This window comes from Heloderma suspectum, chromosome 2 (assembly GCF_057233095.1).
Source record: "Heloderma suspectum isolate Gila_16-S chromosome 2, 16-S_ref, whole genome shotgun sequence".
NCBI classification, from domain to species: domain Eukaryota; kingdom Metazoa; phylum Chordata; class Lepidosauria; order Squamata; family Helodermatidae; genus Heloderma; species Heloderma suspectum.
The window spans coordinates 367404780-367428581 of record NC_139459.1 but is presented as its reverse complement, the minus strand read 5'-3'; the positions used below and the strand labels follow the sequence as shown (position 1 = coordinate 367428581).

At 45.7% G+C, this 23802-nt stretch overlaps 2 protein-coding genes across 2 annotated transcripts in view; both read left to right on the top strand.

Annotated features, from left to right (window-relative positions):
* LOC146355926 (uncharacterized) overlaps positions 1-23802 on the top strand; it is a 74905-nt gene that overhangs the window by 40101 nt on the left and 11002 nt on the right. Inside the window, 2 exon segments of the mRNA XM_084829981.1 lie at positions 12966-13325; positions 13328-13509. Coding sequence (XP_084686107.1) covers positions 12966-13325; positions 13328-13509 — 542 coding nt within the window.
* LOC146355927 (zinc finger protein 213-like) lies at positions 8092-12769 on the top strand. Its single transcript, XM_084831130.1, has 2 exons — positions 8092-8613; positions 11914-12769. The coding sequence occupies exons 1-2, from the start codon at positions 8200-8202 to the stop codon at positions 12016-12018; spliced, it is 519 nt and encodes a 172-aa protein (XP_084687256.1). The 5' UTR covers positions 8092-8199; the 3' UTR covers positions 12019-12769.

Below are 23802 nucleotides of genomic sequence, written 5' to 3'. Positions count from 1 at the left end.
ATAACAACACTTCCTCGTTTGGAGGCCTCCGTGATATAATTTTCCATCTCAAGGCCACCCTGAGCATTCTGGTCGGCAGGATGATAGCATGTTCCTAGCGCTAGATTAGTTTTGGAGCCCAGTGTTGTCCTCCACAGCACTTCTATGGAAGAGTCTACCCTTTTTAGGTGTTCTGGCCTATTCAACACTATTCAACACTTTTACATACAGAGCAACACCTCCCCCAGTACACCCTTCCCTGTCCTTCCTGTAGACTTCTATCCAGAGATGACTGTTTCCCACTGGTTCTCTCTGTTCCACCAGGTTTCAGTAATGCCCACTATATCCAGGTTCTCCTTTAAAACCAGCTCTCCAACTCTCCCAGTTTGGCGCGGAGGCTTCTAGCATTTGCATAGAAACACCTATATACAGTGTCCCTCCCCAGATGTCTCTGGCGTGTGCATCTTTTACTATGGTACTTAGACCTCTTTGATTGGCTATCATGTTCTACCATATACTCATGGCCTATTTTCTCCGCTTCTACATTTGGGCAATCGAAAACATTTTCATCTTCATTCCCTTGGGATGATTTAACCTGGACCGGATGCTTCCTAGGTCCTGTTGGCTCCTGTTGGCTGACAGGAGCCAACCATATCATTGTTTGGAGTGTGGTAAGAACTTCAATCAGAAGATAACCATCACTCCTCATCAAAGAACTCACTCAGGGGAGAAACCACATCATTCCTTCAAGTGTGGAAAGAGCTTCACTCAAAAGATACATCTCACTTCTCATCAAAGAATTCACACAGGGGAGAAACCATATCAATGTTCAGAGTGTGGAAAGAGCTTCAGTCGGAAAAATCATCTGACTTCTCATTAAAGAACTCACACGGGAGAAACCATAGGATTATTTGGAGTGTGGAAAGCGCTTTCTCAGAAGAGAAATCTCACTTCGTAGGAAAGAATTCACTCGGGAGAAACCATATAAATGCTTGGAGGATGTAAAGAGCTTCAGTAGAAATAAGCACCTTGCTTCTCTTCAAATAAATCATACAGGCGAGAAGTTTTCAACCTGTTTGTTAAAATAATACTTTAAATCTCATCTTCTCATCTAATCACTTACACTGGGGAGAAACCATAGAATTATTTGGAGTATGGAATTAGATTCATTTACACTCAAGCCAAGTTTCACATTAGACGACCGACTTAGAAGATGTACTGTATAAAGGAATGCCAAACCAAGAAGCCTATTGATGTGCTGTACCTAAGACAACAAAGAAATTTAAATAAACTATTTTCTCTTATATCAATACATATTGGAAAATAATTATGTGTGCACATAACTATTCTGCGAGTAAAGGCCGGGATGGATTTTTTCAGTTAAGCGCATTTCAGGTTTCTCTACCTTTATTAGGTACAGAATAAATAGCTGTATAGCTATAATATACAGTATAGCTGTATATTATAATTATTATACTGACACCCTTGAGCTAATAATGTGACCCTTGGCTTTAGAGAACTACCTAATGACATCTACAATTGTGCCAAATTTCGGTCCTCCGCTCGGTGTCCCAGGGTCCTAGGTGGCAGAACCCTTCTTGTCTGTCTGTCCCATCCCCCTCCATACCCCGATTGTGATCCCCTTGGCTTTCCCCAGCCTCGTTTTTTTTAAAAAAAAAATTCTAGGTCCAACATTTGTGCAAATGTGGCCAATTTTTACTTAATATTTTTTCAGTGCCAGGAATTTGTGCAAACATCTTTATTATTTCGTTATCTCCTCCCCCTGCCCCCTCTGCCTTTTTTCGCAGTTAGGGAAGTTCCATCTCTCAAAGGGAACAAAGTGTACTAGGAAACATACAAGGTAATTGACAAGATGGGACTGCATATAGGCTAGTTTGACAGCCACTGACTGGTTGGGGTGGAAGGGGGACTTGATTGCCTGCTTGGCAAGGGGATCTTCAGGGTCTGATGTGTTGATCTGACACTTGGGGGCCCTGTGCTTTCATTGCAAACCTCCCTGAGTCTCCAGCAAGTCTTTTTGAGGGTGATCTAGGGTCCACCCCCTTTTCGCAGCTCCCATTAGCAGCAACAAGGGAGCTGTGAAAAGTAGGTGGACCCTAGCTCACCCTTAAGATGCCAGAGGAAATGCACTCTCCCCTAATGGAATACTGCCTCCTGTGGGGGATCAGGTGAGACCCCCTCCCCCCACCGCCTTTTGCATTGGGGTGAAGAGGAGGCCCTGGCCTTCAAGGGAGGGGATATGACATGGGGGCAGGAGAGTGAGGAGGGGATGGGAAGACCGGGGCAGGGGAGATGCCCAAATTCAACCCCTGGCAAGCCAGAGCAGGATTTGATTTCACATCATGGAGCAGTGGCGGAAGCAGAATTCCTCCCACCTCGAGCTTTGGGACATCAAGCGCCCGTGCTGAGGCCAGGTCCCTACTTTGGCCATGACAGCAGATGAGCCACACCTAAAAGAGGATAGTGTAGAGTTGGAGAAAGTGCAGAAAAGGGCAACTAAAATAATCAAGGGGCTATGAGGGAAAGTTACAACAGCTGTGATTGTTTAGCTTGGAAAAAAGGTGAGGAAGGGGAGACAAGGTGTGGAGAAAGTGGATGGGGAGACATTTTCTGACCTCGAGTGCAGGAGACCAGCTAGCTTGGGGAAGGCCCCTCCTCTGGGCCAGGGAGGCAGCCTCCAAATGTGGTCTTCCCAAGGAGGCAGGGCCAAGCCGCTGCATCACGTCAGAAGCCACCAGTCCTGTCAACTTTCTGTCAGTACTTCGATTGACGATGGGGCTGTGAAAGCAACGCTGGTGAAGCCTGCCTGGCCCGTGAGTCACCTAGAAGGAGGCCAGCCTAGGTAGGTCTGTCTGGCCTTCTTCACCGAGTAGAACAGAAAATCACCAGTGAGTAAAGAAAGTCCATTTCTCCCTCGCTCATGGCACTACCTGCCAACAGGGGTCATCCCATGAAGCTGATTGAGGGGAGATTCAGGACTGATAAACGGAAAGACTGCACACAGCGCACAGTTAGACTCGGCGTTCACTTCCACAACATAGTTAGACCTCGGAGTTCACTTCCACAAGATGTAGTGACGGCCACTATAACATCTGCCTGTTTCGTTACATATGTGTTTACATTGTTAAATTTAGCCCAGGTAAGATGAGGTTAATAGTATGCCAGCAAGTGAGTGGAAAGTGGGAGGGCCCTGTGGGTAGCTGGGAGGGGCGATTCTGAGATTGTATAAAGGATGAGCCGGCAGTCAAATAGGGCTGCCTTAAGGATTGTGGAAGCCACATCTAGGTAGTAGGGCTTGTGTGTGGGATCTTAGGAGGGGAAGAGTAGGTACGGAAGCTGGGAACAAGCATTGATTACTAATCATAACTTAAGACTTTTCATGGTTTAAATAAATCTTCATTTGTTTTGACAAATCCAAATTCCCACAGGTTGGTTTATTTTTATGCTACCTTTATTATATCTATTTTTATTTTTTTTGGATAGCTCTCCTGTAGTGAGTGGGTTGAGAGAACCAATTGGTCATATTGGGTTTCTGTGGAACCCAGAGAGAGTAAAAGGGCTGAAACTTGTGGGACGGTGGGTACAGCTGTCCCAAGGTGAAAGCAGATGTTCCTGAGGGGTTGGGTTCTCAAGTTTCTGAGGAGGAGGCAGGAGAAAGGTAGAAGCTTGGGTCGGAACATCACTGCCACCACTTTGTATTGCTCTAAAAGGGGGTTGGACAAATTCCTAGAGAAAAAGGCTACCGAGGGCTACTAGTCCTGATGGCTCTGTGCTACCTCCAGTATCGGAGGCAGTGTGCCTAGGTACGTGGTTGCCAGGAAGTGCAGGCGGGAGCATGCTTCTGCACTCACACCCTGCTTGTGTGCTTCCTGTGGGCAGCTGGTTGGCCACTGTGTGAACAGACTGCTGGACTAGAGGGACCCTTGCTCTGGCCCAGCAGTACTCTTATGTTCTTTTTCCCGTGGGCCAGATGCGGCGTGCAGGGCATCCCTCCTCAGCCTCCCCATCTCACCCAGCCCCTCTCTCCCACCACGTGAGGCTTGTTTTAAAACTTCTATTGGTGCCAATAGATTGTATTCCACTCCCATTGCAGGGAGAGCATTGCTGTCATGGAGCGGCGGCGCCAGCCACACTCTCCCACCATCTCAGGCAGGAGAGTGCACCCCCCCGACCCACGGTGGTCACCGCTGCATCCGTCTCCCCACTTCCCCTGCCTCCATCTCCCCTGTTTGAGCTGCCACATCCGTCTCCCTCCCAGTCCACTCACCCTTTGCAGCATCTCTTGCCGTGTCTCCCACTTTCATGCTGCTTTCTGAAGAGCCTTGTTAGCCAGAAAAGCCACCAGTGTGGCCAGTAGATGCTGGTGGCTCTGATGTGTGTGTGTGTGTGTGTGTGTGTGCGCGCGTGTGTGTATCCATTCTGGGTTTCAGTCAGATGCAGCTAGAACTCTAAAAGAGCTATCCAAGATGCTGAACCTGGTCTGGGGATTGGTTTCAGTACCTTGGATAGCTTCTTTAGCGTTCTGGCTGGTTCTGACTGAAACCCAGAATGGATCTACAGACCCACTGAAATTGGCACCACCTGCCTCTACCGAGTGTGGCTGTTCAGAGACCCAGCTGGGCCCAAATGCCTGCCTCTGAGGGGATCCTTTCCCAGAGACAGGCACTGCGGGAAGGGGTGTCCCAGGAGGTCACCTGTGATTCTAGTATTCTGAGAGAGGGAGAACAATGTCGCCCTATCCACATTCTCCACCCCATGCAGAATTTTGTACACTTCCATCTTGTCTCCCCTTACTGACCTGATGCTCCTCCTGGCAAGAACAGCCTCAAAACAAGGTGCAACATTTTACAACCCAGAGCAAAACACACCCTGGCTGCACAGGTTCATTCAGCAAGAAAAACAAACGGAGGCAAAAACCAGAACAGAGCAAACACTGCCAGCAGCACCGGGGGGACGCCAAACAAAAATCAGGGCGGTGCAATGCAAGATGTTTCCCCGGTCCTGCTTGGAGAGATGCAGAGCAAGGGTCTTGCTGCTCCGCCATCTAAGGGTTAAAGGAACCAAACTATACACCAAGAGGGGAAGGGGATTTGTGGGGGAGGGGAGGGGAGGGGAGGGGAGGGCCCCCCGAGATGCACTCCCCCTCAGACCGTTCCTGTTCCGCCTTCTTCCTCCAGAGGAAAGTGAAGCCTGAACCAGCTCCTGGTGAGTAACCACGAGTGTAGACAAAACACGCTTGAGTAGCCGGTTAGGAACAAACTTTTACTGGAGGTATAACAAACTTACATCTCAGGACAAGGTGGCTGAAAACAACCTCAGGGTCAGCAGACAGCGCCTGTCGGGAAGTGATTTGGCTCAGACAACCACTTAACTGACCTGGGACTGGAGAACTCTCAGGCCACGGGGTGACAGGGAGACAATCAGGGGTGCGTCGCGCTGGGCCCCCCGACAAAGCACATCGAGATCAGGCATCACCCGACAGAGGATTTAGTGGAGAAAGGTGATGGAACTGAAAGATTGTCCGGCTGAAGAAATGGTGGCAGATGGGACCAGCACCACCTGATGGGCAGGGGATTGATGCAGTGACCCATTTGGATTAGTGCAGGGACCTACTGTCCCCCAGAAGGGGTGTTGGCAAGACTGGGGCCATAAGTCGCTTAACCTGCCAACTGAGAGAGGCCTTTGACCTTCCTCCTGGTGCTGCTTTGGCCCCTCCTGTGTGGGATCAGGTGAGGCCCCCGCCTCCCCCCCTTGTGCATTAGGGTGAAGGGGAGGCCCTGGGCTAAGGGGGAGCACAGGAGAGGGAGGAAGCGGTGGGACGATGGGGGGAGATATGCACAAATCCAGCCCCCAGCTCATGAATGGAGAGAGACAGGTCACGGGGGGGGGGAGAGCTGCAGATTGGGGGTGATGGTGGAGGGGCTGGGAAGTGTAAGCAGGTGGTAAATAGAGTAACCCCCCCACAACATCCAGAACATCTGGCAGCTTCTTTGTGCCTTTCTCAGGGCAAAGCCAGGAGGCCCCTTTGGGGTGGGGGATTAAGGAAGACCTGCAGTGTTCAGTCGATTTATCAAAGGGATCGACTGGTTCTACTTCTGCACATGGATGAAAACCATTGCGGCCATTAATGGGGCTCTGCTCCCGCTCCCTCCGCCAACGTGGGTTCCCCGGTGCAATTCTGCTTGTGGCTGAGATGCTTTGCTGGACTGGCTGCACAGACCAAAGCAACAATGCTGGGCAGAGGGAGACGAGGTGCCCCCCCCTTAGCACAGGGCAGAGTGAAGGTTCGCCTCAATAAGCCGATTTCCTGAGAGGGCCCCGAATACTTCCTTGTTTAATTCACTCTTACTGCCAAGGAGCAGGAGGGGCAGTTCTGGGATTCGATTTTATTTGCTCGGGCACCAGACCCACTAGACCAGCCCTCAGCCTTGGCTGCCGTGCACTTTGGCGGCGGGGTGGGCCCGTGGGTGTTCGCTAAAAGAAGCCAAAGATCTTCTGCCAGCCCTGTGTTGCAGGGACTTTCTGCGGCAGGCCTGCACAGAGAGAGAGGCAGCCGGAGGGGAGGCTGTCCATGGAGGAGGAAGAGGAGGGGAATGGGGGGGGGGGAGGAAAGAACAAAAAAAACTGGATAGAGGAAAAAAGGACCTCAGTGGAACATGGCCAGTGAATCCCAATTTCTGTGGGGCATAACATTTGTGTTCTCCTCAGAAGCAGGACGCTGTCCTTTATGAACGTTTATTCTGTTCCAGTAACGTAGCTCCTAGCTATGTCAGTTAGGAACAGCACCTCTGTTTGCTGAGGCAGTATGCCTCAGAAAATCTGGGAGAAATGTTATGGGTCTTTTTAATTATTTAATATAAAACAAAGTATGTCTGAAATAAATACAAATTGGGTTGAGAAGCTGGGTTGAGGCAAAGTGAGGGGGCTGCTTCAGGCAGCTGCTTTGGGGGTACTGAAAGGGCAGGAAAATGTTTGGCATTTAATTTAAAGTTTTTTTTAATTTATACAATTTATTTATTTATTGTACTCTTACTGTGTTTTTTTTTTTACTTCACCAGTCTTGGGTATCAGGGGTGGGGGGCTTTTGCTAAGCAGATATTCTAGTGCAAGACATTCTGATGTTTTGACAGGAGCAGCGACAATGGTTAAAGGCAGCAAAATGTCTTGGGCCGGCCCTGGGTTGTGCACCGACATTCCAGTGTATGGCTCTGCAGGGAAGCTTGTAGAAGGGCCTCCATTCAAGGAAGAGACTAATTATTATTGTTAACAGGAAAGGGAAAAAAATGAAAGCGAAAGAAAAAGCAGCATAAAAAAAAACCTGGATAGAAAAGAAAAAGAAGGGTTAGAAAATAAAGCACAACCAGTCAACCCCAGTTGCTGTGGGGAATAAAAATGTTGGTTTCTTTGGAAGCAGGATGAACTTTTAACCTGTTCCACTGAGGGAGCTCTTAGTTGAGATTCACAAGAATGGAGCCTCTGTCTCACAAAAGCAAGGGGAATCAATTGCTAGGGGTTAAATTTTTTAAATGTAAAGCAAATATATCTAAAATAAATAAACAGCACTATGATCATCAGATTGTCTGACTTGTATGCATATATGAATTAGGTTGATAAATACATTGACTTTTCAAAAACAGTTGACTGATCAACAAAGATGTCTTGAAATGACTGACAGCCTTAACTTAAACCAATTGTAAGGTAGCTTAGTGTAAGAGAGGCTAAAGAAGAACATGGCAACAGGAGAAGGAATCCCGGAGAGAGACTGTGGCAGGGGGCTTGCTGGAAAAATGGATAAGGCCTCAAGGGAAGGCTGAGACACGGAGCTTGCTTCTGCAGGAGGAATTGTTAGAAATTGATTGGGAGCATATTGGGGTAGATGCAACATCTTCTGACTCTCAAGCAAATGAAAGACTTTGGTGTGTGGCCCTCAGGTGAAGGAACCTCCCCCAGTCTCTAGTTTCTTTTTGAGTCCTGACATTGGCCTGCCTTTCCTTCTGGGACAAGGCCTGGTTGCTAGCTGGAGTCCTCCACATTTCATCTTCTCCTGACAGAATAATAATTCTTTAATTGAGCAATGCCTTCATTTTGCAGAGCTTCAGTGGCACTGCCTGTTACAAGAGTCATTGCCTGGAAAGATTGGCATAAGAGTGAGGAGTTGCTTTGGCCCTCTTGGAGAATTCTTTCGAGCACAGATCAGAGATGGTTGAGCAAGACTCAGCTGGACCTGAAGCAGGAAGAAGCCCTGATGCCCTCAAGGTCGAGAGCAGTGGTGAATTCTGGGAAACAACGGTGCAGAAGGCCCTGCGTGAGAACATGGCCAGCTCAGGCGTGCAGCTCCAGCGTTTCAGGCGCTTCTGCTACCAGGAGGCTGAGGGTTCCCAGGAGGTTTGCAACCAACTCCACCATCTTTCCTGTCAGTGGCTGAAGCCAGAGCGACACACGAAAAAACAAATCCTGGACCTGGTGATCCTGGAGCAGTTCCTGACTGTCCTTCCAGTGGAGATGGAGAGCTGGGTGAGAGAGTGTGGAGCAGAGACCAGTTCCCAGGCGGTGGCCCTGACAGAAGACTTCCTCCTGAGCCAGGCAGAGGACAGGAAGCTGGAAGAGCAGCAGGTGAGAGCATTTCATCCAAGGGGTCAGGAATGTGAGGGAGGGTATCCTAGATCTCTCTACTAATTGTCCAACCCATTCGGGAAATCATCCAAGGGGAGATGACCCATAGCTTGCCCACAACATTTTTGCCTCTCTCATTTATTTTCTAATCCTTCTCCTTGTTCTATGTCCTGGATCCCTATTGCTGTTTCAGGTACAGAGTCTGTTTGCAGAAGTGGGACCTGATTTCCCTGCAGCAGGAGGGCTCCATTAGACACCAGTCAGAGCCCCCCACAAAGGGAGATCAGGGAGGAGGGTGATGGAATTGCCACCTTGCCGGATAAGGATTAATTGCATGGGAGGGGTGCCAATTTGAAATCCATCTCTGGAGAGATACGGATTTTCATCCAACGGAACCATAAAATGGGTATAAATATCCAAAGAAAAGAAAAGGTATCATTTAACACCCACGTGTACTTTGACTTGCATCATTTGCAATGTGACCCTATGCATTTTACTGAGAAGTAACTCCTGTGTGTTCAAAGGGGCTTACTTTCTAGGAAGTGTGTTTAGGATTGTAATCTTAATCTCTAAACACATTCAACTGGCTTCCTACAATCTTTGTCTCTTGCAGGAAATACAATTACACCGGCAGGGCCATGTGGAGTTTGATTACGCATTTCAGCACCAACAGATCTCTTCTTCCAGTCTACCAGAATTTGTCACTTTTTATATACTAAAACATTTATAATCCTGCCTTTCCCTTAAACAACAATCCACGCAGAAGCTAATTCTGGTGAGGCATCAATACAAAATATCAGAAAAGAACAATAGAATCAAAACAGCTGTCAGCATCTGGTCCTCAGATCACCAGGAAACATTAAGAGCTGCAACAAATACAAATATAGAACTGACCCATCATAGAATCCCAGAATCCCAGACACATCAGCTGTGCTGAAGCCAGAGACGGAGGTCTCTACAGTGGCAACCAGCACCGCAAAATGCAGTCAGTACCAACAGTCAGTCAGGGGCAGTCAACACTGTAAATGCGGTCCTGTTTAACTTCAGAATTTGTGCTAAATGGGTCTGAAACACCTCAGTGGGTAACCAAGCTAATCCAAACAGGCAAACATCATTACAGACAAAATTGTAAATTGAAATTATTTATTTTAGAAAATTACAAAATTAAAAGGAAGTGGTGGCATGGTGGTTATATGAGCATTAGAAACTTTCCCTGTGATTACAGGGAAAGAGAATGCAACAAAAATAGGAGATTAATTAAAATAATTGCAATTGCTAAAGCTGATAATCATCTGCTAATAATGGCTTGAGCTTCTAACATTGTTATGGCTCCTCCTCCTTACTTTCTTCTGTTTACTACTTGAGGTTTAAAGCTACACTAAAACAAATCTACACTAAAGTAAAATATAATTGTTAATTCTCCCTTTTCCTCCTCTTGCACATAACTTGAATATAAAAGCTAAGTTAAAGCATTGCTTTAGTTCCTTTAGGCATGTGAAGAATAAAGGTAGAAGTAAGAGTGAAAGGAAAAACCCAAGACTTGGAAATAATTCTAAGTCCCATCTTCAGAAATAACTCCCAAGTCTCAAGTTCAGAAAATACTCCAGCCCCAACCTCAGAAATAATTCTAATTTCTACGTTCAGAAAATACTTTTAAGTCCTAACTTCAGAAAATAACTCTAAGTTCCAAAGTCTAAGAATCTAGAGAATCTAGAGAGTGCTCCAGAGAAGATCAGAGGTGAAGAAGTGAAGGAGTAAAGTGAGCTGCAGCCCTCGCTACCTGTGCTTTTATACACTTGTTCTGGGCAAAGGTGACGGCCCCAATGAGTGATGGGACAACCATCTTCCAATCAAAAATGGGGTGCATGAGTGATTAGACTACCCATTCGCCAGTCAGAAGTGAGACGTCTGTCTACCCCCAACAATCTTACTTTTTATGCCCTTGTGTTTTGGGAACATCTCTGACATTATCCCTAATGAGTTAATTTGAAGTTTACTACAACAGGGTTAATATGGCAAACCTAGACAGCATAGTAAGAAGCAGAGACATCACCTTGCCGACAAAGATTCGTATACTCAAAGCTATGGTTTTCCCAGTAGCAACGTATGGCTGTGAGAGCTGGACTATAAGGAAGGCTGAGCGCCGAAGAATTGATGCGTTCGAACTGTGGTGCTGGAGAAGACTCTTACGAGTCCCCTGGACTGCAAGGAGGTCAAATCAGTCCATCCTAAAGGAAATCAACCCTGAGTGCTCATTGGAAGGACAGATACTGAAGCTGAAGCTCAAATATTTTGGCCACCTAATGCGAAGAAAAAACTCTCTGGAAAAGACCCTGATGCTGGGAAAGACTGAAGGCAGAGACGGCAGAGAAGGGGACGGCAGAGGATGAGATGGCTGGATAGCATCACTGATGCAATGACTATGAATTTGAGCACACTCTGGGAGAGAGCGCAGGACAGGAAGGCCTGGCGTGCTATGGTCCATGGGGTCCTGAAGAGTCGGACACAACGACTGAACAACAACACAACAGGGCTAAAAGTCTGCCATCTGGGCATGTTATCTTGATGTATTTCTCCCTGGTACATCTTCTTTGAACTCACGGTCATTTTTGGTCATATTTGGTCCTGTGAGCCTGAAAACCTCCTCCTAATTGTCACTCATGCTTAGTGCTATGATTTCCCCTGCCCAACTAGTGTCAAGGAAGGATTTTTTTTGTCTGCAGGTGTACACCACAAGATGTGGGACTGTAATTTTCCTCCTCCTAGCGGGTGTCTGAGCATACTCAGTTCTTCTCTTTTCGCTCATACACTCACATTGGCTTGTCTGCCTTTGTGACCTTGAGCTTGCTTCGCTGAAACCACTTGTAAAGGCAGCTGCATTTTCTTTTCTTCAAAGCCAGTCCTGCAAAATCTCACTTAGAGTCTTAGAGAGATAACATCAATTGGCATAGAATCAAAACTTCAAGGTCTTCTCGCCCAGGGGTCTAGAATATAACTATGGGGGCCTTCTTAAATATGAGTCTGGGGTCTCTTAGGGGTCTTCTTGTAGGTCTCCCCAAAACCCTCATTCAGGTCATTCAACTATTCCAGATCAAATTAGCCATCTTCAATTCTTGGTTGGCAATATTATTTAATCCTTTTAGCACCAGATTAACAAATACAGGCAGTTAAAACACACGGTTAGAATTGCATCCCATCTCAGTCTTATCAGGCCTTCCTTTAATCAAAATAACTGATGCTCAATTATTTGAAGTTTTATTGCTAACTCAAGCTTTTACCAATTTTTTGTCTTCATTCCAGAAGGTGTTAGCTGTAAAGTGGAGAAGAAGACAGAACCATGTGGGATGTCACCAAAAAGAGACAAATATAAAAATAGCAACCAGCAGAAAAGTAAAAATGAATTAAATCGGAATACGAGGAATAATTCCTTTCCTTGTCAGTGCAATGGCTACCATGATATCACAATCCGAGAACAAATACATAAAAGACAGGAAAATAATAGGTTCCATATTAGAAGGAAAACTTTCAATACTGTAGTTAAAGCTCATTGTAAAATCTCCACATTGAAGAAACCATATAAAAGCAAGGAATGTGGAAGAATCCTCAATCATATGAAAAATCTCACTTCTCATCAAAGAACTCACTCAGGGGAGAACCGTAGCATTGTTTGGAGTGTGGAAAGAGCTTTAGTCAGAAGGGATATCTCACTTCTCATCAAAGAACTCACACAGGGAAGAAACCATATAATTGTTTGGAATGTGGAAAGAGCTGTAGTGAGAAGGGACATCTTGTTTATCATCAAAGAGCTCACATGGGAAAAACTATATCATGTGAAAAGAGCTTCAGTCGGAAGATAACTCTCACTCTTCATTAAAGAATGCAGACAGGGGGGAAAACACATAATTGGTTCGAGTGTGGAAAGAACTTCAGTGTGAAGAGTCATCCCATTTCTCATTGAAGAAGTCACAGAGGGGAGAACCTGTGTCATTGTTTGGAGTGTGGAAACAGCTTATCTCAGAAGAACAATGGTTAAGAAATTCTATTCACTGTTAAACTATTAAGATCTAAGAATCTTTATTTTTTATGTTTTTAATATGCACAATATATTTTGATGTGATGTTATAAGCATATTTTTAATAAAAATGATACATGGATCAAAAAAAGATTTTCCTGTACTAATTCTTGTTCGTACAAAACCTGGATTGCAACCCATGAAATAATGATAGCTGTACACTTTGTTCAGAAGTATTTAATCTGCTATAGGTGGTAAACAGGCAGCTAAATGTTGCCAAAGTATTGAACTAGATGGATAGTTCAAACAAAGTCTCACTCCTAACAGAGCCACATGGGCAAGAAGCCATATCAATGTTTGCTCTGTGGGAAAAGTTTCTTCTTAAATGGAAACCTGGTTGCCCATGAGAAAACCCATACAAAAGAGAAGCCGTGTAAATGCTCAGATAGTGGGATGTCCTTCAGTGTGAACTCTAAAATGATTGAGCATCAGTGACTTCATACGCAAGAGAAGCCCTATGAATGCTCGGGCTGTGGGAAAAGCTTTTGCTGGATAAGAAATTTCACACCACATATACACTTCCACTCAGGAGAGAAGCCGTAAGAACGTTCACTCTGTAGCAAGTCCTTTATTATCCAACATGACCTCATTAAACATCAAAGGACCCATACCAGAGAGAAACCGTATGGATGCTAAGAGTGTAGAAAAATTTCAGACAGAAGGGCAGCCTTCCTGCACATGAGAGAATTCACACAGGAGAGAAACTGTACAAATGTGCCAATTGTGGGAAAGGGTTCAGTCTAAGCTCTTGCCTCCTTAGGCATCGGCAAACCCACACAAGAGAGAAACCGTTTCAGTGTGCAAATCGTGGGAAACGGTTTGCCGTAAGTTCTCGCCTTATGCAGCATCAGCAAACCCACACTAGGGAACAGCTGCATAAGTGCCCAGACTGTGGCAGAGTTTCACAAAGAAGCACTTGTCAAGCATATGCAAACACACGCAGAAGAGAAGCCATGTCAGTGTTCAGAATGCAGGCAAAGTTTCATCGACCCTTCTGCGTTCATCCAGCATAAGAGAATCCAGAGGAGAAGGTGTGTGACTCTTACTGTGATGAAAGCTTCATTCACACATCAACTGTTATTGTGCAGAAACCATAAAGGAAATAAGCTGTAGAGAGAACAAGGAGAAGCCTCTATTTATTCTCACACCTTCCTATATGTCAGATATAGTATACCTGCCTTCTCCAGTAGCTGGGGGCTATGGGGGTTGTAGTCTAACACATCTGGAGGCATCAGTTTAGGGAAGGCTCTACTCAGCTGTTTGATCAGTCATACCTTACAAAGGAGCCGAAGGGAGGACTTAACATATGCTCTGATTGTGGGAAGAGCTTAGTCACAGGTCAAAAATGGCTCCTTAGAGAAATCATGCAAATGTTCACAAACAAGTAACTTTTCAGTGGTAGATCACTGTTCTTTAAATATGTGGCCCCCACCCCCTCCATGTAGAAGAGAAACCACATGGAGACCCTGAGAAACATTGTCAATATATCTTCATCCTTAGAAATCGGATGGAGAGCTCGAAGGAGACTGACTAAAGACAATGTGTCCACAAGAGCAAATCAGCCCAGGAGAATGCTGGCTATGATCACCATGGTTATGTTATCCCTGTAACTGGAAATTGAATCTTTCTTAACTGCCTGTCTTAACTAGCCTTGCCCCTGTCTACATCAGTATTGGTCCTGTTTTTCTTTCTCTTTGGTGTCCAAATAATAAGCAGAAGAGCATTGATTGTCCTGCCTTCCACTTCAGATTTTATATTCCTTTTCCTTGATCTACTTCCTCCCTCATTAAAAGAAATAAGTTATGTGAAATTCATTGTCAACTAATTGACACAATTCGAAATTCCTGCGAAACGTTACTTTCTGCCCCCCCAGGAAATATTGAAGTTGATTGCGCTCAGGAAGTGCGACTCAGTTGCAGCCACTGGGCTATCCATAACACCCATCGACTACTGAAGTTAAGCTGAGCTATGATTTCCCAGGACATATTTCTGAAGAGATGGAAGGCCTTGCCTTCAGCCTCTTTATTTTTCTCTGAATTCTCAAAGAAGGCTGCTTTTGTCTCTAGGATGATTTTAGCCAGTGGATTTCAGGCCACAATCTGAAGAATGCTTACAAATCAGGAAGTTGCACTGAATTTAGTGAGGCAGTTCAGATGATCGCATCTCTGCTTAAGAGGCCAAGATACAAACAAGCCTTCTGCCTGTGCACACAGCCCTGTGTTCCTCCTTTCATCAGAGCTGGGATTAACCACAGTTTCCTCTTCTTTCTGACCCAGGGAACTACAGTTACTAGCTTCAGAACAAGCCAGGATATTAAACCAACTTCAAACCAACTATTCCAGCTTGTTCTGAAGCTGGCAACCATAGTTTCCTTATTTGGATCAGGAAACTGGTTAAATAAAGGGTTTCTGGTTTGCTCGTGCCATAAAGGGAAGAGCAATAGGGCTGCAAGCAGGAGCAAATGGGTTGTTCGCATATCAGCTTACTAAGCTGAGATACAGTCCAAATGCGGACAGTGGGACTTCGCAGTTGCCTGCCTTCATCCTAAGTTGAAATTGTCACATCTTGTTGATTTGAACCCAGGGAAAGCTTTTCTCTGTTCTATTTATCCTTCTTTAGAGAGCTTCTATACCAGAGAGCTTCGCTACCATCCAATAGTTCTATTGGGTGGTACAGAAATATAACAAAAATATTGTTAGTAGTAGTATTGATGTTTTGCCAAACATCTCCAGTATTGGCGCCCTTGTTGGAAATAAGACAAACTGTATGAAGCATTGGTGATTTTAAGATTATTTGTGGGGTGATCTTGATCTTGGTATGGTGAAAAGACCCTGAGGATCCAATGCAATTTTAAGGAGCAGCATGTCTTGCCTACCCCCTTAAGTATAATGTCCCATTTTACTTCTAGGGAACACTGAGGCTCAGAAATGGACCGCTTGCTCATAGATCTGGTGTATAAATGTGCAGCAAAGCGCAGCCTTTTTGGTCTCTGTGGTTAGAGCAGGTGGGAGTTACAATCCCTTTATGCTCCACATCAGATCACCCCAAGATCTACCACTAGATCCTGATCTTCCTCCTGCCCACCCCCTACACGAGAGCACACGGGGGCACTTCCACGGGAGGCGTCTAGTGTGGCATTGTCACGCTCCATCCCCTTTTTCTGGGACATCCAAAGAATGAAACCATTTGGGATATTTAACTCACATGGAAAAACACATCCATCTAAATCAGGGATGTGAAACATGCAGCCCAGGGCCTGTATGTGACCCACCATGCCATTTCTGGTGGCCCACGAGTGCCTCCCCCCCCACACACACACTGTAACTACTGCCACAGCAGCGCTTCCTATCTCTTGCTCATTGGAGATCAACAAGGGATTCTCTTGTTAGCATTATTGCTAGCAAAGGAATCGCTCATCTTAGCTGTGATCTCTGATGAGGGATCTCATCAGATTTCAGTCTGTTTCCAGCCTCCCAGCTAAGCAAAGCAGAGCAGAGGAAGCTGCTCCAGCTCATCCAGGGACTACAGAAGCATGCAAGCTCCCAGAGCGAGCGGACAGGGAGAGCAAACAGGAGTTGGCCAGGGGAGTTCGGCAGAGGAGGTCAAGGGGGAGGCCCCTAACATTTTTTTAAAATTTATTTTTCTTGTAACACACACTTCCACACCAGTGGGACTCTGCTTTTAACCTCCAGTGGGTAGAGGACCAGGAACAGGCTAGTCTAGAACAATCAGAAAGCTAGACACAAAAAGGGAAAAGAGGCTATGGAAGGACAAGACTCTCCAGTGGTGGTGACCTGCAAGGTGTGTGCCATGTTTGTTTTCTTGCCTGAGAACAACATGGCCTACACCTGCAGCAAGTGCAAGTTGATCATGCTACTGGAAGAAAAAGTAAGAGGACTGGAGCGGCGAGTGTCGACCCTCCAGGGAATAAGAGAACACGAAGAGTTCTTGGGCAGAATGGGGGAACTACAGCAGCAAAGGGAAGACCAGAAGCTTGAAGAGCAACAGCAAGATAAGGCAGAAGTGGGAAATGCTGAGGTGAGGAAAAATGAAGTAGAGGATACTCCTTGGAAAAGGTTGACAGTTAGGAAAAGAAGAACTAGACGCCACTCTGCACCAGTGGAAGCAGTGGAGCTGTGGAACCGATTCCAGGTACTTGAGGATGAGACTAGAGGACAGCCTGCAGAGGAAGAATTACAGGGGAACCTGCATGAGAGCGAGCAAGAGGCTGAAGGTCAGTCAAGCAGAGGTGATGAAACCAAGGCCTACAACAAAAAGAACAGAAGAGTAGTAGTAGTGGGAGACTCCTTGCTGCGTGGGATCGAAACCCAAGTATGTCGCAAAGACCTGTGGACTCACCAGGTATGTTGTCTCCCGGGAGGACAGATTAGAGACGTGACTGAAAGGTTGCTTGCACTCATAAAGCCCACTGACAGGTATCCCTTTCTTCTCATCCATGTGGGAACAAATGATATGGCCAAGCGGAGCTACGAAGAAATCACGTCAGACTTTGAAGCTTTGGGAAGGAAACTCGAGAACTTTGGGGCCCAGATAGTTTTCTCATCCATCCTTCCAGTAGTCAGAATAGGGATAGAAAGGGACAGAAAAATACTCTGGGTGAATGACTGGCTACGAAGGTGGTGCCAGCGTGAAAGATTTGGATTCTGGGACCACGGGCTATGCTTCCTGGAAGATGCGCTGTTGGCAAGGGACAGGTTGCACCTCACAAAGGCTGGGAAGAATGTGTTTGGCCACAGCTTGAAGAACTTCATCAGGAGGGCTTTAAACTGAATCCTATGGGGAAGGGAGATGTAAAGTTGGGGGTAACAATGGACGAAGGCTCATCCACCGCAACAGAGAGAACAGCTTTAATAGCGCCCAGTAATATAGTCTTTACAAACATAGGAAGAAAGCCAGACCATGAAGCACATGGTCTTCGATGTCTATATATTAATACCCAGAGTATGGGAAACAAACAGAATGAACTTGAACTCTTAATACAGGAGGGAAATTATGACTTGATAGGTGTAACTGAGACTTGGTGGGATGACTCTCATGACTGGAATACAGCAATTGAAGGATATAACTTGTTCAAAAAGAACAGGAGGAACAGGAAGGGAGGTGGGGTTGCACTGAATGTGAAAAATATATATCTCTGCACAGAAATCCAGGAGGATGAGCTTGGTAGCCCCATCGAGAGCATCTGGGTTAAAATAAATGGAGCAAAGAATAAAAGGAACCTTGTGGTCGGAATCTACTACCGGCCACCCAATCAAGGAAAAGACGAGGATGAAACTTTGGAAAAGCAAATAGCCAATGTTTCAAGGAAGCATGCTGTAGTAGTAATGGGGGACTTCAATTTCCCCAATATTTGTTGGGAGACAAATTCTGCAAAACATGGCCCCTCCAGGAAATTCCTGACTTGTGTGGCGGATAACTGCCTCCTACAGAAAGTAGAGGAAGGAACAAGAGGATCAGCTATCCTTGACTTGATCCTAACCAACGGAGATGACTTAGTGGATAATGTAGCAGTTACAGGAACTCTGGGGAAAGCGACCATGTTATACTTGAGTTCTTGGTTCTAAGGGAAGCAAAAGCCGAGTGTACTCAAACGCGTACCCTGGATTTTAGGAAAGCTGATTTTAATAAACTCGGAACAATGATCAGTAAGGTTCCATGGCAAATGACTCTAATGAGAAAAGGAGTCCAAGATGGGTGGGAGCTTTTAAAAAAGGAAATTCTCAAGGCACAATTACAAACAATTCCAACAAGAAGAAAAGGTGGAAGGCAACAGAAGAAGCCAATGTGGCTTCACAAAAAGCTTAGAGATGACCTGAAAACAAAAAAGGACACATATAGGAAGTGGAAAGAAGGCCAAGCAACAAAGGAAGAGTACAGGCAGGTAGCACAGAATTGCAGGGATGGCGTCAGGAAGGCTAAAGGTGAGAACGAGCTGAGGTTAGCAAGGGATGCTAAAAGCAACAAAAAGGCTTTCTTCAGCTACGTGCAGACTAAAAGACAGAGGAAAGAAATGGTGGTTCAACTATTAAATAAGGATGACAAAATGATTTGTTGTTGTTCAGTCATTCAGTCGTGTCTGACTCTTCGTGACTCCATGGACCATAGCACGCCAGGCCTTCCTGTCCTGCGCTCTCTCCCGGAGTGTGCTCAAGTTCATATTCATTGCATCGGTGATGCTATCTAGCCATCTCATCCTCTGTCGTCCCCTTCTCCTTTTGCCTTCAGTCTTTCCCAGCATCAGGGTCTTTTCCAGAGAGTTTTCTCTTCGCATTAGGTGGCCAAAATATTTGAGCTTCAGCTTCAGTATCTGTCCTTCCAATGTCCTCAGGGTTGATTTCCTTTAGGATGGACTGATTTGACCTCCTTGCAGTCCAGGGGACTCGTAAGAGTCTTCTCCAGCACCACAGTCCGAAAGCATCAATTCTTCGGCGCTCAGCCTTCCTTATAGTCCAGCTCTCACAGCCATACCTTACTACTGGGAAAACCATAGCTTTGATTAGACGGACCTTTGTCGGCAAGGTGATGTCTCTGCTTCTTACTACGCTGTCTAGGTTTGCCATAGCTTTCCTCCCAAGGAGCAAGCGTCTTTTAATTTCATGGCTACAGTCACCATCTGCGGTGGTCTTGGAGCCCAAGAGAGTAAAATCTGTCACTGCTTCCATTTCTTCCCCTTCTGTATGCCAGGAAGAGATGGGGCCAGATGCTATTATCTTAGTTTTTTTAATGTTGAGTTTCAAACCACCTTTTGCACTCTTCTCTTTCACCCTCAACAAGAGGCTCTTTAGATCCTCTTTGCTTTCTGCCATTAGGGTGGTATCGTCTGCATATCGGAGGTTGTTGATAATTCTCCCAGCAATCTTAATTTCGACCTGTGATTCATCCAACCTGGCATTTCTCATGATGTACTCTGCATATAAGTTAAATAAGCAGGGTGGCAATATGCAGCCTTGTCGTACTCCTTTCCCAATTTTGAACCACTCGGTTGTTCCATGTCTGGTTCTTACTGTTGCTTCTTGACCCTCGTACAGGTTTCTCAGGAGACAGGTAAGGTGGTCTGGTACTCCCATCACTTTAAGAATTTGCCACAGTTTGTTGTGATCCACACAATCAAAGGCTTTAGCGTAGTCAATGAAGCAGAAATAGACATTTTTCTGGAATTCTCTTGCTTTCTCCATGATGCAGCGAATGTTGGCGATTTGATCTCTAGTTCCTCTGCCTCTTCGAAACCCAGCTTGTACTTCCGGTAGTTCTCGGTTCGCATACTGCTGAAGCCTAGCTTGTAGGATTTTGAGCATCACCTTGCTGGCATGTGAAATGAGCGCAATTGTGTGGTAGTTCGAACACTCTTTGGTGTTGCCCTTCTTTGGAATTGGAATGTAAACTGACCTTTTCCAGTCTTGCGGCCATTGTTGAGTGTTCCAAATGTGTTGGCATATTGAGTGCAGCACTTTAACAGCATCATCTTTTAGGATTTTAAATAGCTCAGCTGGAAGACTGTCATCTCCGCTAGCTTTGTTGTTACTAATACTTCCTAAGGCCCACTTGACTTCACTCTTGAGGATGTCCGGCTCAAGTTCAGTGGCTGCACTATCATGGCTATCAGGGACATTCAGATCTTTCCTGTATAGTTCTTCTGTGCGTTCTTGCCACCTCTTCTTAATCTCATCTGCTTCTGTGAGGTCCCTGCCTTCTTTGTCCTTTATCATGCCCGTCTTTGCACAAAACATTCCCTTGAGATTTCCAATTTTCTTGAAGAGATCTCTAGTCTTTCCCATTCTGTTGTTTTCCTCGATTTCTTTGCATTGTTCATTTAAGAAGGCCTTCTTGTCTCTCCTTGCTATTCTCTGGAACTCTGCATTCAGTTGGATATATCTTCCCCTTTCTCCCTTGCTTTTTGCTTCCCTTCTTTCTTCAGCTACTTATAAAGCCTCATCAGACAGCCACTTGGCTTTCTTGCATTTCTTTTTCTTTGGGATGGATTTCGTTGCTGCCTCCTGAACAATGTTACGGACCTCTGTCCGTAGTTCCTCAGGCACTCTGTCTATCAGGTCTAATCCCTGAAATCTATTCCTTACCTCTACTGTATATTCATAAGGGATATGATTTAGGTCATACCTGAATGATTTAGTGGTTTTCCCTAGGTTCTTCAATTTAAGCTGAAATTTTGCAACAAGAAGCTCATGATCTGAGCCACAGTCAGCTCCAGGTCTCTTTTTTTGGTGTTAGTTCTAGAAGGTGTTGTAGGTCTTCATAGAACTGATCAACCTCAGCTTCTTCGGCATCAGTGGTTGGGGCATAGACTTGAGTTACTGTGATGTTGAATGGTTTGCCTTGGATTCGTACTGAGATCATTCTATCATTTTTAAGATTGTACCCCAGTACTGCGTTTCCCACCCTTTTGTTGACTATGAGTGCTACTCCATTTCTTGTACGGGATTCTTGCCCACAGTAGTAGATATGATGGTCACCTGAATTAAATTCAACCATGCCTGTCCATTTTAGTTCGCTGATTCCCAAGATGTCCATGTTCAATCTTGCCATCTCATGTTTGACCACCTCTAGCTTACCTTGATTCATTGATCTGACATTCCAGGTTCCTAAACAATATTGTTCTTTACAGCATCGGATTTTCTTTTCACCACCAGACACATCCACAGCTGAGTGTCCTTTCGGGTTTGGCCCAGCCGCTTCACTCTTTCTGGCGCTACTTGGAAATACCCTCTACTCTTCCCCAGTAGTATATTGGACACCTTCCAACCTGAGGGTTTCATCTTCCAGCGTCATATCTTTTAGCCTTGTGATACGTTCCATAGGGTTTTCTTGGCAAGGATGCTGGAGTGGGTTGCCATTTCCTTCTCCAGTGGACCACATTTTGTCAGAACTCTCTGCCATGACCTGTCTGTCTTGGGTGGCCCTGCACGGCATAGCTTATGGCTTCACTGAGTTACGCAAGCCCTTTCGCCACAACAAGGCAGTGATCCATGAAGGGGACAAAATGATAACAGATGACAAAGAAAAGGCAGAGGTGATCAATTCCTACTTTGGCTCAGTCTTCTCCCAAAAGAGGGTCTATGACCCCCCTGGCAAAGGTGAAGTACAGGCTGAAGGGGCAGAATTGCAGCTTGAGATCGATAGGCATATGGTCAAGGAACACCTAATGACTTTGAATGAGTTCAGATCTCCAGGGCCAGATGAACTGCATCCTAGAGTAATAAAGGAACTGGCAGAAGATCTTGCAGAACCACTGTCTATTCTCTTTGAGAAATCATGGAGGACGGGTAAAGTGCCAGATGACTGGAGGAGTGCTAATGTTGACCCTATCTTCAAAAAAGGGTAAAAAGGAGGAACCTGGGAACTACAGACCAGTCAGTCTGACATCAATCCCTGGGAAAATTCTGGAGCAGATGATCAAGCAATCCATCTGTAAGCACCTTGAAAACAACGCAGTGATTACTTGAAGCCAACATGGATTTGTCAAGAACAAATCCTGCCAGATGAATCTGATCTCATTTTCTGATCAGGTAACCTCCCTTGTGGACTGTGGGAATGCTGTGGACATCATATACCTCGACTTCAGCAAAGCTTTCAACAAAGTGCCCCATGATATTCTGATGAGCAAACTAGCTCAAAGTGGGCTAGATGAAACAATCCGGTGGATCCACAGTTGGCTACAGAATTGGACTCAAAGAGTGCTTATCGATGGGATCTTCTCAAACTGAGGAGAGGTAACGAGCGGGGCACCACAGGGCTCAGTCCTGGGCCCAGTGCTCTTCAACATTTTTATTAATGACTTGGAGGAGGAGGTGCAGGGAATGCTGATCAGATTTGCAGATGACACCAAATTGGGCAGGATAGCTAATACTTTGGAAGACAGAAACAGAATTCAAAGTGATCTTGATAGACTGGAGCGCTGGGCAGAAAACAACAGAATGACATTTAATAGGGATAAATGCCAAGTTCTGCACCTAGGAAAAAGAAACCAAATGCACAGTTACAAGATGGGGATATCTGGCTCAACAACACTACAAGCAAGAAGGATCTTGGAATTGTTGTCGATCACAAGCTGAATATGAGCCAACAATGTGATGTGGCTGCAAAAAAGGCAAATGCTATTTTGGGCTGCATTAATAGAAGCATCGCTTCCAAATCCCGGGAAGTACTAGTTCCCCTCTACTCAGCACTGGTTAGGCCTCATCTGGAGTACTGTGTCCAGTTCTGGGCACCACACTTTAAGAAGGATGCAGACAAGCTGGAGACGGTTCAGAGGAGGGCAACGAAGATGATCAGGGGACTGGAAACAAAGCCCTATGAAGAGAGACTGAAAGAACTGGGCATGTTTAGCCTTGAGAAGAGAAGACTGAGGGGAGATATGATAGTGCTCTTCAAGTACTTGAATAGTTGTCACAGAAAGGAAGGCCAGGATCTCTTCTCGATCATCCCAGAGAGCAGGACACGGAATAATGGGCTCAAGTTACAGGAAGCCAGATTCCGGCTGAACATCAGGAAAAACGTCCTGACTGTAAGAGCAATACGACAATGGAACCAATTACCTGGGGAGGTGGTGGGCTCTCCCACACTGGAGGCCTTCAAGACGAGGCTGGACAGCCACCTGTCAGGGATGCTCTGACTTGAATTCCTGCATTGAGCAGGGGGTTGGACTCGATGGCCTTGCAGGCCCCTTCTGTTCTATGATTCTATGATCACAGATCAGTAGCGATCCTGTCAGGAGCACTGGGGTAAGCAGGAAGGTGCAGCTTTCTCCCTTCCCCAGCAACCCCATAGCAGGCGCATGTGCGTGTCTGTCTCCCCCCCTCACCCCGGTATTCTGTATCTACCACCACCCCCCTCTCTGTGTGTAGCCCACCTAATGTGTATGTTTGTATCCCCACCCAAGTATATTTGTGTGTGTGTGTGTGTGTTGCGTGAGCAACCCAGAACCGCCCAGTCAGGACAAAACTGGATTTGGTCCCCTCAAAAGATTATGCACTCCTGAGTCCTGATCTAAATTTAGTCTAGATCATTTCCCTACTTAAGTCAAGAACTAGCGTTAAAGCAATTCCAGCTCATTCCACTGAGAGTGTAGCTTTCAGACATAT